General features: G+C 40.7%; 1 protein-coding gene across 4 annotated transcripts; it reads left to right on the top strand.

Annotated features, from left to right (window-relative positions):
* The first annotated feature begins 8,567 nt into the window (after positions 1–8,567).
* On the top strand, positions 8,568–11,161 carry LOC147882499 (uncharacterized). Of its 4 annotated transcripts, none has more exons than XM_087400573.1 (3): positions 8,568–8,690; positions 9,457–9,522; positions 9,643–11,161. In XM_087400573.1, exon 3 carries the CDS (start codon positions 9,659–9,661, stop codon positions 10,856–10,858), a length of 1,200 nt encoding a protein of 399 aa, XP_087256699.1. In that variant the 5' UTR covers positions 8,568–8,690; positions 9,457–9,522; positions 9,643–9,658; the 3' UTR covers positions 10,859–11,161. The 4 variants fall into 4 exon arrangements, with proteins under 4 accessions (XP_087256699.1, XP_087256701.1, XP_087256700.1 ...); XM_087400575.1 differs by having other exon boundaries at positions 9,649–11,161; XM_087400574.1 differs by having other exon boundaries at positions 8,636–8,690; positions 9,461–9,522.
* The last annotated feature ends 4,578 nt before the right edge of the window (positions 11,162–15,739 follow it).

Consider the following 15,739-nt stretch of genomic DNA (forward strand, 5'->3'; position numbering starts at 1 on the left):
ATGACACAAGTTATGTTGTCTATGTGCCAACACGGACTTCGGTAGAACAGAATGTGTGTGTAGAGTAGCGGCAAAGCTCCGCTCATAATCCCTCTTAGAAATCCAACTTGCATGTTCTATATGCAAGTTCTACATACGATTCCTACATGCAAGTCCTACATGCAACTCCTATATGCGAGTTCTACATGCGAGTCCTACATGCAACTCCTATATGCGAGTCCTACATGCAACTCCTACATGCAAGTTCTACATGTGAGTCCTATATGCAACTCCTACATGTGAGTTCTAAATGCGAGTCCTACATGCAACTCCTACATGCAACTTCTATATGCAAGTTCTACATGTAGAGAGAGAATGTCTTACAATTCCTACATACAGAGAGAGAAGCTCTCCAACTTGTATAAATATCCCATAATGGAATGAAGCCGAGACTCTTTGGGGCATTGTGTTGAGTTCTACTTTGGTATTCCAAGCAATTGTCTCAAGTGTCCATGCTTCCTTGCACTCCACGTCCAAAAGCATGTCCTAACCTTGCAACTCCTCCTCTCCTCTCCTCCAACCTTGCAACCCATCCTCTCCCTCTCCTCCTCCCTCCCCCTCCTCCCTCCCCCTCCTCCCTTCTGCTCCTCCTCCTCCCTCCTCCTCCTCCTCCTCCCTCCTCCTCCTCCTCTTCCTCCTCCTCCTCCTCCCTCCTCTCTCTTCTTTCCTCCATGCTCTTACACCTTCTTCCTCTCCTACTCCTATGCTCCCCCAAAACCCTTAGTTCCTCAACCCTTAACCTCCATGATCTACAAGGGAGATGAGTTCTCCACCATGTACTCTACACTAAACCTTGGAACCTCCTTCTAACCCTTGAACCTCCTTCTAAACCTTGGAGCCTCCTTCTAACCCTTGAAACTCTTCTAAACTCTGGAACCTCCTTCTAAACCTTAAACTCCTCCTAAACCCTGCAACCCCCAATGAAGACGAAAGTCTTTATTACCTCAACCATGATGATACACGTTCCTTTTACACATGCATGCACTATGTTTACTTACCACACTTAAGCCTACGTCTCTCATGAAACACGACTCAAGGTCCTAAGCTACACGTATACTACAAACGACAACCCCGATATATCTATAGGTGATAAAAAGCCTCGGAACCCTGCATACTGAGAATACCCTGCTCTTCCTACGGAAGTCGTAGGAAAGAGCCAATGACATGGATGCCATCCTGGATGTGGGAGTGGGAATTAGTGTCTATACCAAGCAATGCTAGGTGGGGAAAACCTGCGCTCGAGGAAACCCACCTAGTAGTGAAGTTAGCCGATGGCAAAACTGCTCAACCCTTGGGAGTCCTTACTGGTATTAACATCAAAGTATTCAACTTCACGTACCCCGTTAGGTTTATAGTCATGAACTTTACCCCCAACATCCAAAATATGAAGCCATCCTAGGTAGGCCCTTCTTGTCACATTAGATCTAAGCAAGCCCACTTCACAATTCAAATAATTTAACTAAAGCTTTCGACATTCATAGACAACCACTGCATTGGTCAGACCACTTTAGAATTCAAACAATTTAACTAAAGCTTTAGACCATCAAAGACAACCACCACGCTAGTTTGGGCATCACAGACAACCACCACACTGGTTTGGAATTTTGAAAGGTGAAAATTTTAGCTGATGTGGTTTCCCCCTTCCTTTGATATATGTCAGCAAAATTGGATGCATGGCTTGCCCCCAAGTAAGTGCAATGTGGCCTAAAATGCTTCAAAACACAAATAAGCCAAGGGACACGCTATCAAATTTGGTGTGCTGCATTGTGCAATCCAATGCCTTTTACATGCTTATGAGTGATATAGCAAGGAATTGTAGGAAAAAAGAAGCAATGAGAAATTGTAAATAGTGTTTCAGTTATTAAAAGATCTTTGCACAAGCACAGATTGCACATTTTCAAACTTTATCATTCTAGGATGAATCTACCAACATCATCAACTATCACTATTTTTAGACCACATTGCACTAGTTCAATAAGTGTGGATTTGTTCTTTTCAATCCATTTCGGTTTTCAACAAACCAACAACAAAATGTTATGGAGCATGCCCTTGAATGGGTATAAAAAATGTTAGCACAACATTGGAGGCCCCATAAACCATACTCAATGTTCACAATTAGATGTGTCATTTGGTTGAGGAGAAGTTTATGTAGTGAAATTTAGAATGATCACTTGGTTGCATGTATGTGCATACCAAAATTTTGAAGTTTTTACGTAAATTTTTATAGCATATATTGTTTAGGATACGTGCCTCACATGCATCAAAGCACTTGTAATTATTTAATCTGTCTGCTGACTACTCCTAATGTTGTTTTGTATTTGTGTGTACATGGGGATCGTTTTCTTTAAGTCATTCCCAATGCAATAGAAGCGAATGCTACATAAATAGCAAGTTGTTCTCCCTATCATCAGAAATGTAGAATTGTTATGTGTGTTGGATTGACCTAGACTCTTTTGAGTCAGCCAATATATTGGCATCAATCTTATCAAAATCAACAAGAAAATCATTGTATGTAATTTGCACTAGAATTGTTATTTGCCTATTGTACCATTGAGCACTTTGGATCTCATCTTCTTCCTTAAATGAGTAGCTTTTTACAAAATCTATGACAAATACAATAGTGTCATGGGGAAAGTTGGATAAGGCACATCTTGAACTACTTATCTTACCATCTGGCTATGAAATTGTGTAGCACGTACTTTGGGATGGATTGAACCACATCTTCTATGAGCTCCCTTTGCTAAGTGTTCTTATATGATAGTAGCCATCTCTTTTTATTAATCCTTCAACATTGACCATCTCGTATCTCCTCCATTTAAGAGCTTGGCTTTCTTCCCTCATTTCATTTGGGCAAACATGAAAATCCTTATTCTTTGGACCACAAAATGGGCACATGCTATGAATGCATTCGATCACGTGCAACTCAAAATCTCCCTTTCGCCAAAGGACTAGCTCCTACATAGATCTTAGGCTACCAAACCTATTTTTCCTTGCAACACATGATGAGGATTTTGGTGGCCTACAAACTGAGCATTCACCTGGGAGACATGCGCATCTACTCAATGGAGCGATGCTCCAACATGAGCAGATCTCAGCTCATTCAAACCTTGCCAGGCCATGTCAAAGTCTATGCGTGCAACAACCCACATTCTTGTCTTTAAGTTTCCTAACATACTAGGGATTACAAAGCTCAAAGCTCATTTGCTCAATAGAAATGTCAGGTTTCTAAGCTATAAACGTGAGATACAACTCTGTCTACTCACAGAACTGGTTTTTGACCCAGGTTAGACCTTCAAAATTCAAAAATAAAACAAAACAATTATTCACTACCAAAAAATAGAACAATTTAAACCACCGGGTTGGTTTAGGACACCTTCAATCATTTGAAAACAAGATTAGCTCATTGGAAATTTAGTGATAAAACTATACAGCTACTAGAAAACAAAACAATGATTTGCTACAAAAAAAAAAACAATTTGAACAATCGGGATGGTTGGTTTAGGACAACTTCAATCATTAGAAAATAAATCAATGTCAAAGAATTTCTCAATGGTAGATATTGTTATACCAACCACCGAGCTGGCTTTTTACGATTGCATTAAGAACATCAAACTACTAGTTGAAACAAATCAATTCCAAATTAAGAACATCACCATATAAATCAATGATATTTCTATTCCAACCACGCTCGTTTAGTACAATCACATAGTTGGTGTCTGACATGAACCAACTTGGGGGTAGGTTGCATGATGTTTCAGTGCCAAACACTGAGCTCACAAGCTCAATGATATTGATGTATACTTCTAGTCCAACCACACTAGTTTAGGATAACTACACAGTCGGTGTTTAACCTAAACTACCTCAATTGAATGTTACATGATGTTCCACTTCCAACCACTAAGCTGGTTTTGGATGATCGAATTAATAACATCAAAATAAGTAGAAGAAAACAAACTTGAACAAGCTTGGTGGTGCATTGTTGTTTATTCCTATTCTGACCATATTGATTTAGGATAATCACATAACAAGTGTTGGACCTAAACCAGCTCGATTTTACATATCACATAAGTGGTTGTACTTGAACCAATTGGGTGGTATGTTGCATGATGTTCCAACCACCGAGCTGGTTTAGAATAATCACATTAGGTCCAAGCAAGCCCACTTCAGAATTCAAACAACTTAACTAAAGCTTTAGACATTCATAGACAACCACTACGCTTCTTAGCTCACTAATTTGACTAAAGCTTTAGACCATCAAAGACAACCACCACGTTGGTTCGGACATCACAGACAACCACTGTGCTGGTTTGGACATCACATACAACCACCACATTTGTGAGCCCACTTTAGTTCAAAAATTTTAACTAAAGTTTTAGACCATCAAAGACAATCACCATGTTAGGTAGGACAACCACTGACCTGCGTTGTGTCAACCATGTGTATGATGTGCTCATCAAACTACTTGTGCGCTCTTTGCAAATGTCCTTCTTGTTCAGAGAAACTCTCGTGTTCCTGTGCGAGAACGATGTCACCATAGCAATGACTTCTGCTCTTAGTCTGTCTCTCCTTTTCTTGTGTTTTGTTAAAGCCCATGGTTTTCTCAGATCACATTGCTTCCACTCTACATCCAACTGCTCAAGCCCTATTGGTCCTTCTGATTGACAACATCTTTGATGTTGTGCGCCCAAACCATTTCTCCTATGTTTCAAGAGATATTAGCCTAGCTAATGTCGACCTATTTGTAAGTACTTAATCTAATACATACACCCCTTTCACTTAATGTAGGCCATTTCTCAAGTTAGAAAGCAACATCTTTTGTGTGTGCATCTCCTAAGCTATTAACAAGGTTGTCACTCTGAATTTTAGGGTGCGGGGTGAAGCTTTTGATTACATGAAAGTGATACTCATTTGAATGGCTTGAGGCTGTTTCCGTGAATTCTCCCACCAATCGATTGACCACAGATTGTGTTCTTTGTTTTGATGGCAATGTTTGAAAGCATACATCTTTAACTACTTGTTATTGGTGCTATTGTTGCTCTTCAAGGAATCTTATGTCTTCTCATTATTTCTCCCTCTGCATATGTTGTCAAAATGCCTTCTGTTGCCACTTTGAGCTTCTTTCTCGTCCAATGTTGTGCCATTTCTTTCCTCGCCCCCTGCAATCTACTCCTTGAGTCTTAACATGCTTCCAATCACATATGCACTTGATTTCATTACCCATCTTAGGCACAGATACTCCAAATGAATGCATGATCAACACCATAGCATCTAGCCATACCCCCAGCCTTAGATCTCATGTGGTCGAAAGATCGTAACTCAGCTTGTACCCCAAGTTTGAGTCTTTTGCCATGGCGACAATTAGATAGAGAGCAGCTAGCTGATGAGTCAAGCAAAGGAAAGAAGACGCCTTACCCTAATAAAGAATACAATACCACACTAGCCTCACTAGTGAGGAGACTAGCTGGGGAGGAGAACAAAGAAATCAAGAAGACAATACCACACCAGTAGCCGAAGCGTGCAAGTTGAAGGGCAGGCACACTAGATCTTGCAAGTACTAGGGTGGGCACACCAAATATCTTGCAGGCAAGAGACAAACTTGAGGTGCACCTTCATTGTGGCCTGTACTTTATTCAAAGAACCAGCCATGGTTTTCTCGCTTCGGCGATACACGTTAGCAAAATTGGATACACGGCTTGCCCCCCTTGCAAGTGCAATGTGGCCTAAAATACTTCAAACAAATAGGCCAAGGGACATGCTATCAGATTTGATGTGCTGCATTGTGAAATGAAATGCTTTTTACATGCTTATGAGTGATATAGCAAGGAATTGCAGCAAAAAAGAAGCAATGAAAATTTTAACTAGTGTTTCATTTATTAAAAGATCTTTGCACATGCACAAATTGCACATTTTCAAACTTTATCATTCTAGGATGAATCAAGATACCAATATCACCAACTATCACTACTTTTAGACCACATTGTACTAGTTTAATAAGTTTGGATTGGTTTTTTTCAATCGATTTTGGTTTTCAACAAACCAACAGACTGTTACGGAGCATGCTCTTGAATGGGTATAAAGCATTTGAGCACAACATTGGAGGCCCTGTAAACCATAACATGCACAAATTGCACATTTTGAAACTTTATCATTCTAGGACTAGATCTATCACTATTTTTAGACCACATTGTACTAGTTCAATAAGTGTGGATTGGTTTTTTTCAATAAGTTTTGGCTTTCAACAAACCACCAAAATGTTACGGAGTGTGCTCTTGAATGGGTATAAAAAATTTTAGCACAACATTGGAGGCCCCATAAACCATACCAAATGTTCTCAATTAGATGTGTCCTTTGGTTGAGGACAAGCTTATGTAGTGTAATTTAGAATGATCACTTGGTTGCATGTATGTATAGACCAAAGTTTTGAAGCTTTTACATAAATTGTTATAACATATACTATTTAGGATACGTGCCTCACATGCAACAAAGCACTTGTAATGATTTAATCCATCTGACCACACCCAATGCTATTTTGTATTTGTTTGTACATGGGGATCATTTTCTTTAAGCCATCCCCAATGCAATAGAAACTGATGCTGCACAAATAACATGGCGTGCTCCCTATCATTAGAAATGTAGAAATGATATGTGTCTTGGACTATCCTAGACACTTGTGAGTCAGCCAACAGATTGGCATAAGTAAGCAAATGATTGTACGTAATATGCACTATAATTTTTATCTGCCCATTGTGCCATTAACTCGGCCATTAAGCACTTTGGATCTCATCTTGTTCTTAAAATGAGTAGCTTTCTGCAAAACCTATGCAGATACAATGGTGTCATGGGGAAAGTTGGCAAGGCACATCCTAAACTGCTTACCAATTGGCTGTGAAATCGTGCAACACATACTTTGGGATGGATTGAACGACATGCTCTATGAGCTCCCTTTGCTGTGTGTGTTGGAAGAAGAGGAAGACAGAGCGAGAGACATCGGGAACAGGCACAAGATTGCTCTCGGAAGTAATATGTATTACATCTCTCCATAGAGAGGCCATAGCCGAGAATAGGAGTGAGCTATATATAGCTCCAACACCCCCGCTCAAAACTAGGGCCTCTAGCTGCGGGTCAAGGGAAAAACCTGAGCTCCTACATATTTCTATGGTACAAATTGCCAAAATATTTTACAAGAGTGATCATAAGCCACAAAATATTCTGTGTGCTCATAATACAGTGCCAAGTGCATGTAGATGATGATACAAGATATAATTAATCATGTGCGCATATCACTGTGCAAATTTCATGTAGACATTTCTTTGCATATGGATGCCTCGCCTCAACTTCAATGCGGTGTATACAAATACACTAAATATTCAAGTGTCCTTTTCTGTTGTACCAAGGATGAATGTACGAGGGAACAGCTTCCTCCACTCCAAAGGTGAGGAGGTAGAGGGCAATGGTTCGATTTCGGTAACGAGCCCCCCACATGAAGCTCCAAGTGCATTGTTGGTTTATTGCATGGGTGGTGAAATGTAATCTCGTTCATCTCCAAGTTTGATAGGCAGCAGTGCATTGCAATATGGTTCATCCTTAGATAGGCAAGAGTGCATTGCAATATGGTTCAGCCTTAGATGTCCCAAAATTAATCATAGTCCTGAAAGAAAATAAAAACTCTTTTAGTAACAAGCATCTCGAAGTAAACAAAAACTCATCTAGTAACAAGCGTCTCAAAGTAGGAAAGAAAACAAATGGTATGATCATAATGAAATACTTAGCTTTGGATGTCTGCAAAGTCATGTCACAAATGTCGCTTACATATTGTGTAAGAAAACTAGTGTAATGCAATACGAAATCCCTTCATAAATATTGTCACCGTGAAGACCCTGCAAATCAAGCACCAATAACTCAAAGGAATGCCACCACATGCAGGCATCCAGGAACACAAAACATCCGGGAATCGGGGCATCCGGGAACACCAAACTTCCAGGCATCCGAGAACACAAAACATATGGGAGAAACAATAAAGATCTTCCCATCGAAGGGAGATGAGCATATAATCCAACCAAATGCTAGTTAGGCACCACGAGGGATAGTAAAATGACAGCATCGGGAATGATAGCTCGAATAAGCTCGATCATGAACAACTACGTCCCACCACATTAGCAAGTGATAGTAAAATGGTGGCATGAGGAACGATAGCTCAAATAAGCTCGACCGGGAAGAAGAAGAACTTCCCACCGAACAACTACGTCCCACCACATTAGCAAGGGATAGTAAAATGACAGCATCGGGAATGATAGCTCGAATAAGCTCGATCAAGAACAACTACGTCCCACCACATTAGCAAGTGATAGTAAAATGGTGGCATGGACCGGGAAGAAGAAGAACTTCCCACCGAAGGGAGATGAGCATATAGCTCATTGCAAGTATATGCTGCCGTAGCAATTTTGGCTTTCTGCTCCGCTCGACCTAACTGTGATGTAATGCAGCCACGTCAGCAAGACTTGACCAAGGTCAAGTTAGAGACACGTGTGAGCGTTCTGGAAAACCGTGTGAGCAAGTCTATAAAGTGCCTGCCCTAGCCATTTTTTGTTTGTGCACGATCCAGGAAGGGGCGTCTCTGGCTTTCTGCTCCTCTTGACCAACTCTGATCTTAGGTATGTTTGTCTAGTTCTGATTTCTTCTGCCTCGAAATGGATTTCTGGATTACGGACACCGAAGGGAGGGATTATTGGTGGTAGTAGCGCCCGCAGACACACGCATCCTCTTGAACGGATGGAAAATTCTTTAACGGAGATTATCCAAACGGGGAAAGAAAAAATGGAAAGGTGGGTGGGCCTCGTGATAAAAGTCACGGGCCTAGAGGATTCTTTCAACAGGGGAACGCCTGTTCGGGGGAGGGAGGAGGAAAAGGCTGGCTTAGTAGAGGGGAGGAAAGAGGTGAAGGCTAGAAATAAACCGATGGGAACAATAGCCAAGAGGAAGAAAGGAGAGGAGGCAGGGAGGCTTCTTCTGGAAGAAGGGATTGTTGATGTGTTTCTCTGTGATGACTGAAGCAAAGGCACAAAGTCGCTGCGTTTTAGCCTGGTGTCGTGTAATCGTGACCTTCGTCAAAAAATATTCTTTTAAACTGAGATTCACAGTTTCTGGGCATGCCACGTTTTATGAATTCTTATTTGATCTGTATTCTTGAAGGCTTCCAGAGGCTCGCGATCTTTTTTCTTTGATATCTTAAATACAATTTTAGCGGACTTTGTTTTGTCATGAAGTAGTGTCTTGATTGTCGGTGCAGTCTTTAGTCGGCGATTTTATTTGACTGACTGTCGCAGTCTCTTGGTCGGTGCTTCTCGTGGTTGTATAAATAGAACGAAGGCATAGCTTTTTGTCATTTTTCAATTTGATGCTGTTTACTAATCTTGCTAGATAGCATTGATAAACGCGGCTCAAATTTGAGTTTTTGGGGATTAAGGACAACTGCAGCATATTAAGGTGTGAGCGGCTGAATTTGTTCTATCTTATTCTGGTTGCCTAAATTTGTTTCCCCCTCCCCCCCTTTTGATAACGTGGAACTCTTTGTTTTATCTTCCAACTTGTTGCTCTATGTGATAGTTACAGTGAAACAGCAATGCCCAAAGATAAAAGTAACCGTGATTATGCCTCCCATAAAATTAGAGGCTATCCTTACAAGCCACGTTCAAGTCATGGCAAAGGAACTGCAGCTACTGGGGGAAAGGGCTTGGAAGAAGAAGACTCTACTCTGAAAAAAGACTGGGAAGATGCAACATGCCCTGTTTGTATGGAGATCCCTCACAATGCTGTCCTCCTCAGATGTAGCTCTTATGAGAAAGGATGCCGTCCGTACATGTGTGATACAAGCTATCGCCATTCAAATTGTCTTGATCAGTATTGCAAGGCTCATACTACAGCTCAAAAGGCTCACGCCAACTTGCAAGAAAGTGGTTTATTTGAGGTTACTGATGACGATAGTAGATCAAGTGCAGATGATGCATACATCAACAACTCTGTTAGGATCTCCCAACATTCAAGGAGTATGCACACGGCAGGTACCAGTGAATATCAACGGTCTCGCATATCAGAAGCAGAATTCTTGGATGAAGAGGCTGTGGAAGGTGCTGATGGATGGATAACATCGCTCTCGTCTTTGGATATGCCTGTGCTAGGAGCCACATCTCTCCGCGGTGGTGACTTGTTAGGCTTACTTTGCCCTCTTTGTAGAGGCCATGTCAGAGGCTGGGAAGTAGTTAAGGCAGCACGACATTGTTTGAACAAGAAGACTAGAAACTGTGCACAAGAGACTTGCCCTTTCGCAGGCTCTTATGAAGAGCTTCGTGCTCATGCAAGAAGAGAACATCCCACCGCACGTCCAGCTGAAATTGATCCTGCTCGTGAACGTGATTGGAGGCGGTTGGAACGGCAACGTGATCTTGGAGATGTTCTTAGTACCATTCGATCTGCCATGCCGGGTGCTACTGTTCTTGGAGATTATGTCATTGATGGTCAGGAGGATCCCTGGCATAGTTATGATGCTGACTTCCCTAGTGATGAGGGTCGTCTGTTGACTGTTTTTTTACTGTTTCAAGTCTTTGGACCTTCACACTCAATTACGGGAGGGAGGTCATTGCCACATTTCAGAGGGGTTGCGAGGGGCCATCACAGAACAGGGAGCTCAAGGCGGCAGCTTTGGGGGGACACTTCGCAGTGGACTTCAAACATGGAGGGAAATGATTTGTCAGGGAGTAATGCTTATGGGGAAGGGTCCTCTTCAAGGAGGCAGCGGAGAAATCAAAGCAGGTCTCAGGGTTGATGATCTTCAAGAAGACTTATACTGTCTACTGGAAGAATAGCTTTCGCCACACAATACAACTGTACTGAGCAGACACAGCTCATCAAGATTGCATAATGCATTGTTGGGTGGCATCGTGTCCTGCCAACCATCTCTTTGTCATTTTGATTATTGGTTGCTCAATTGGACCAACTTTTAATGTAATGAGTAAATTCTATTGTTGAAACACTACCAGAAAATGCTAAGTGGTTATGCCATTAATTCTCTCTTGTTGAAACACCACTACAACTCATATGAATGGCACTCCGCAGGTTTTGTAAGCAATGTTTGTACATGCAGTGCGATGCTTCTTTGCTATCTAATTTGTCTTTGTAAGCAGTTGCAGGTTGGCAGAAGAGAACTTATCAGTTCACCTTTTCTCAAGTGCTGGCCTTCATTGTCTAAAGTTTTAACTTCATGAAATGTAATGTGCATGTATGCGTGAGTGTTCTGTGGATTGCTAGGGAGCATATGTTTATTACAATGGTCTAACCCACCATTGGGGAAGGATGTTATGGCACCTATGTATAGCTTGGCTGATGCCTTTAACCTTATGGGATCATGAAATGAGTTGCCTTGCTTTATTTTGTTTTGGGTTTTTAGAGGATGAGTTTGGGAATGTTCCTGGATTCATCTAGGTATATTGATTTGACATAGGTTTTGTAACTATGAGCTTTAATATCTCTCTCTGGTTCTCTAGTATGCATCTTGCCTTTTAAAAATAATTATTTTGTTTCTTCAGTTCAATTGTCATTTATCACTTTGACTTCAGTCTTGTTATGCTTACCCTGAGATGCTGCGGTGGACAAATTATGGGCTAAGTGCCCCACTATGCTTACATAATTTTATGGATTTTAAAGCATTACTGGCACTATAAGAAGTCACAACAGATTTTCCCGGAACTCGACAGCTAGTCTGAACCGTCCAATCCAATAACTGTCATGTGGGTTTGTACGGGGAATAGTCAAATTTTATGCCATCGTTAGGGCCCAGTGTATTTCCAGCATAGATTGTGGCATCTGGCTTGAGTAGAATCCTTATGCCATAAGTTGTAAGCATTGTTGATGGCTGACAGACAAATTAGGTTGGATAGTATGTTGGTTTTATTATTTTTCCATTGGTGACTCATGAGTAAACATTTAAAAGTAGGGGATCTTGGCGAGTAACCTGCAGGGAAAATATTGTAGTGATGTAAACAAAATTATACTAGGAAAAAACCAGTTACATCTGCTTACTCCAGTTTAGCTACCTTTGTTAGGGACTTCTGACATGACAGGGATGAAGAGGTTCGGTACCAATTTTTGACAAACCTTCTCGTTGATTCCAAGCCTTTATTATGATTTGGTCTCCTCTCAGACCTTTGGCATGAAGAGTTGCATGCGATGTTTCTACATTTCCGGATGTCGCTCAGGCAATCCCTTTATGACTGCCTGTCTGTTTGTCAGATAGATTAATCCGTTTATTCGTCTTACAATGAAATCTTCTGAGATTGTAATTGCATGTCTGCTCTTTGGGGACTGCTTCCTGTAATCATATATGGATTTCACCACCCAAAAAAAAAGTGTGTGTTGATGGTGTTGGCAAAGGATGCCTTTGTGGGATAACCCATCGGCCGAGCTTGATGTCAGATGCAGTTGGTTGTTTGTGACTGCACTTTTATGGCTGGGCATGCCCTATGTTTCTAGGAACTTTATTAGGAGGACTTATGCCTTTCCTCGTGCATTGTTTTACGATTTATTTGTGTTTTGGAAATTGTCTGGAGTCCTGAAAAGTCCACATGTTTTCAGACACTTCAGCAGAACCTTCAATGGCTAGTTTGAGATAGATCTCGGTTTTTTGTTATGCCCAATCGTCCTCCCTGCTTATAGAACTTAGTGTGCTTGCTTTATGAGCTTTATGAAGTGTTCTGAGCCACTTGTGTATTTTCTTCAGGAAAATTTTCCATCGTAGTTCCATGGGTGATGTATCTGCAACAGCTCTCCTTGTTTTCCGTACTGACCCCCATCCTTTGTGACATCCTTTGCTCTGATTGCTTTATGGAAAATTCAACTGTTGTCATCTTTTTAGCCAAAACCCTGTTAGAGACTCTAATTTGAGAGACGGACGCATGTCCAACACAGCTAACATTAGGCAGTGATTGCTTTATGGAAAATTCAACTGTCGTCATCTTTGTTAACCAAAACCCTGTTAGAGACTCTAATGTGAGAGAGGGATGCGTGCCCAGCACAGCTAACATTAGTCATCCTTTGCTCTGATTGCTTTATGGAAAATTCAACTGTGGTTATCTTTGTTAGCCAAAACCCTGTTAGAGACTCTAATGTGAGAGAGGGATGCATGCCCAACACAGCTAACATTAGGCAATGCACCGTCTGGCAAACGTGTCTTTTTGTTGCCCAAGGTGAGTTTCCATGCTAGCTAAAAGTCTGAGGCAGCTGTTGGACCCCTTAGAGTGAAAAAGCATATAGCAAGCCCTTCTTTCTTGTCAACGAGCATGGGAAAGAAAGCTCGTTATCATAAAAGAAAAGAGTACAATCCCAATGTAGCAGGGGCAAGCTCAGCTGAGTCCGTTCCTTGAGTCAGAGTTGATCGATATCTGGTTTCCCGGGGACAAAACACGAATTGTTTTTTGCTGCCAGACCTACTCCCTAGGTACTGCAGGTGAGAGCAGAGATGAAGCCTCCCTGCTAGGATCTCATGGTTGGTAAGTTCTCCCAGATGAGCATTGTTCTCTTGCAGCTATCACTTTTGCCTTTTATCTTGCCTTTTAGATAGGCAGGTAGATATTTGGGCCTTAAAGTCGCTTAAAGTGTAGTCACTTTGATCACTGGAGGGAAAATAAAAGGGGAGATCTATCATCCTATGAAGGGCGGTTTGATGTCAGAAACTTGTCTCGTAGCACATAGATTAGGGCTGTTGTAGAATGAAGTTTGATGCTGATGTTGGTTTGAGTGAGTTGCCAGAAATACTGTTTATGATACAAGTGGCCAAGCTTAATAAATTCCTAGTAGACGATTAAAACATTGGAAGCTTGAGCATCTGAAACCCTCAAAATATTTGGGGTCTTGCTTAGGTTTTCTGAGTTGCCTCATGAAATTTTAGTGCACTTGCTGTATGGCTCGGAAACTATTGGGGTTCTCTGGGTGCCCATGGTAAGGTCTGACTCCGAAAGTTTCTCTATCTTAGTTTTTTAGCAAGGATTGTTTACTTTATGAGGTCGCCCTCTGACTATCTGGAGTAAAGTTGCCAACCTTTGCCATAGGTAGCCTCTTCTATGTTGCGCTGCTTGGCTGTAAACTTACAATGGGATGATGATGTAATAGATTGTGTGCATTTCGCCATGTCATTTTTGTTTTGGTCTTTCTTATTTTCCATAATTTACAGTCAATCTTTTGGGTAATTCACAACCATATAGACACACATATTAAGTACACATAAGCCAAGTTATATAACCCATAAGAAGTAGAAGTATCTATCATGAATACATAAAACCAAGTATGCAAGCCAACATGTTATGTAACTACAAAATCTTGTTGTCATGATGCAAATATCCTATGAATTTTATGGCTGAGTGGCTGTGTGAGCTGTCCTCTTGGTCCTATTTTGTCTATAATTGACAAATTGTAAGCTAAAATCTAAGTCTCTCTACATTTGCCACCCAAGAATTTCACTTTTAGTTAGTTGTGGGACGGCCCTAGTAGCGTATGGACCTTTATCGATGGCAAAATCATTTTGTAGCCTAATCCTTTGGGAGTGGAGTAGGTAGCCTCATGGCATATGAAATGGTAGCAAATGTCAAAGAGCTTTGACCTTGCATTATCCTGGCCAAATACATGATACAATTTCTTATTATTGGCATGGCTTTTTTTACGAAAAGAAATAAAACATTTTCGAAAGACCACTTTCAATACCACACACCACAAAATCCATTAAGCAAAGCATTTCTAGGCGTCATAGAAGCCTAACAATTTCTTTCGTTTGTCTAAAGCTTCAAACTTGCATCATCTTCATGATCATTTTCATACTTTGCTTTCATTCGGTCCTTAGGTTTCGATACATGTGTCAAAAAAACAAATTCCACATAAACTTCATGTTGGCTTGAGTCCTTATGATGCTTCTACCCAAATTCTATACTATAACACACTATTCAAAATTTTTGGACTTGTCTAAAGTCCAATTTGAGAAATGGACTAAAAAACAATCCAAAAATTTTGAATATACTAGTAATGTTGTTTTTTGAACTAGATTTGACAACTCCAAATAAAAGATTTGGTGATTAAGTACTACGAACATCAATGCATAACCAAATCTCTTACGGAGGTGGTCCACATAAACATCTTCATAACTTCTTATGAATTGAGCTACTATCACCTAAGAACATCAATAGATGACCAATTCTCTTACAAAGGTGGTGTAAATAAACACCTTTATGTGTAAGGGGTGTGCACACACCTTTATGACCATTTCTTTTAGAAAGGTGGTGTACATAAACCCCTTAGAAAGGTAGTGTACATAGATCCTTTTATGTGTAAGTGCTGTACATATACACCTCACTTGGTATTAAAAAACACCCTTAACTGTAAAAATACATTGACATAAAGTTTAAAATACACCATTAAGTATAAAATGGACCTCATAAACAATCTTTATACACAATAATGAGAGTAAAGAAATACAAAAAGTAGTTAACTTTTTATTAGATATTCGCTTTACATAGAAGTTCAAAACTTGCGAAGTTCAAAACTTGTGATTACAAAGCCGTCAGCCATCATGTTTCTCAGTACCAATGTTCTCAATGCCAGGCCCTTGACTACTAGGGTCCTAACTAATAGGCTGCTCTGAGACAGTACCAATGTCCTCAATGCG

The sequence above is a fragment of the Dipteris shenzhenensis genome, chromosome 29 (assembly GCF_047967505.1).
Source record: "Dipteris shenzhenensis isolate YYH24624 ecotype China chromosome 29, Dip_SZ_1.0, whole genome shotgun sequence".
NCBI classification, from domain to species: Eukaryota; Viridiplantae; Streptophyta; class Polypodiopsida; order Gleicheniales; family Dipteridaceae; genus Dipteris; species Dipteris shenzhenensis.

What these genes read in the sequence shown, in the direction of transcription:
- LOC147882499 (XM_087400573.1), top strand. Translation starts at nt 9,659, where the DNA reads ATGCCCAAAGATAAAAGTAACCGTGATTATGCCTCCCATAAAATTAGA.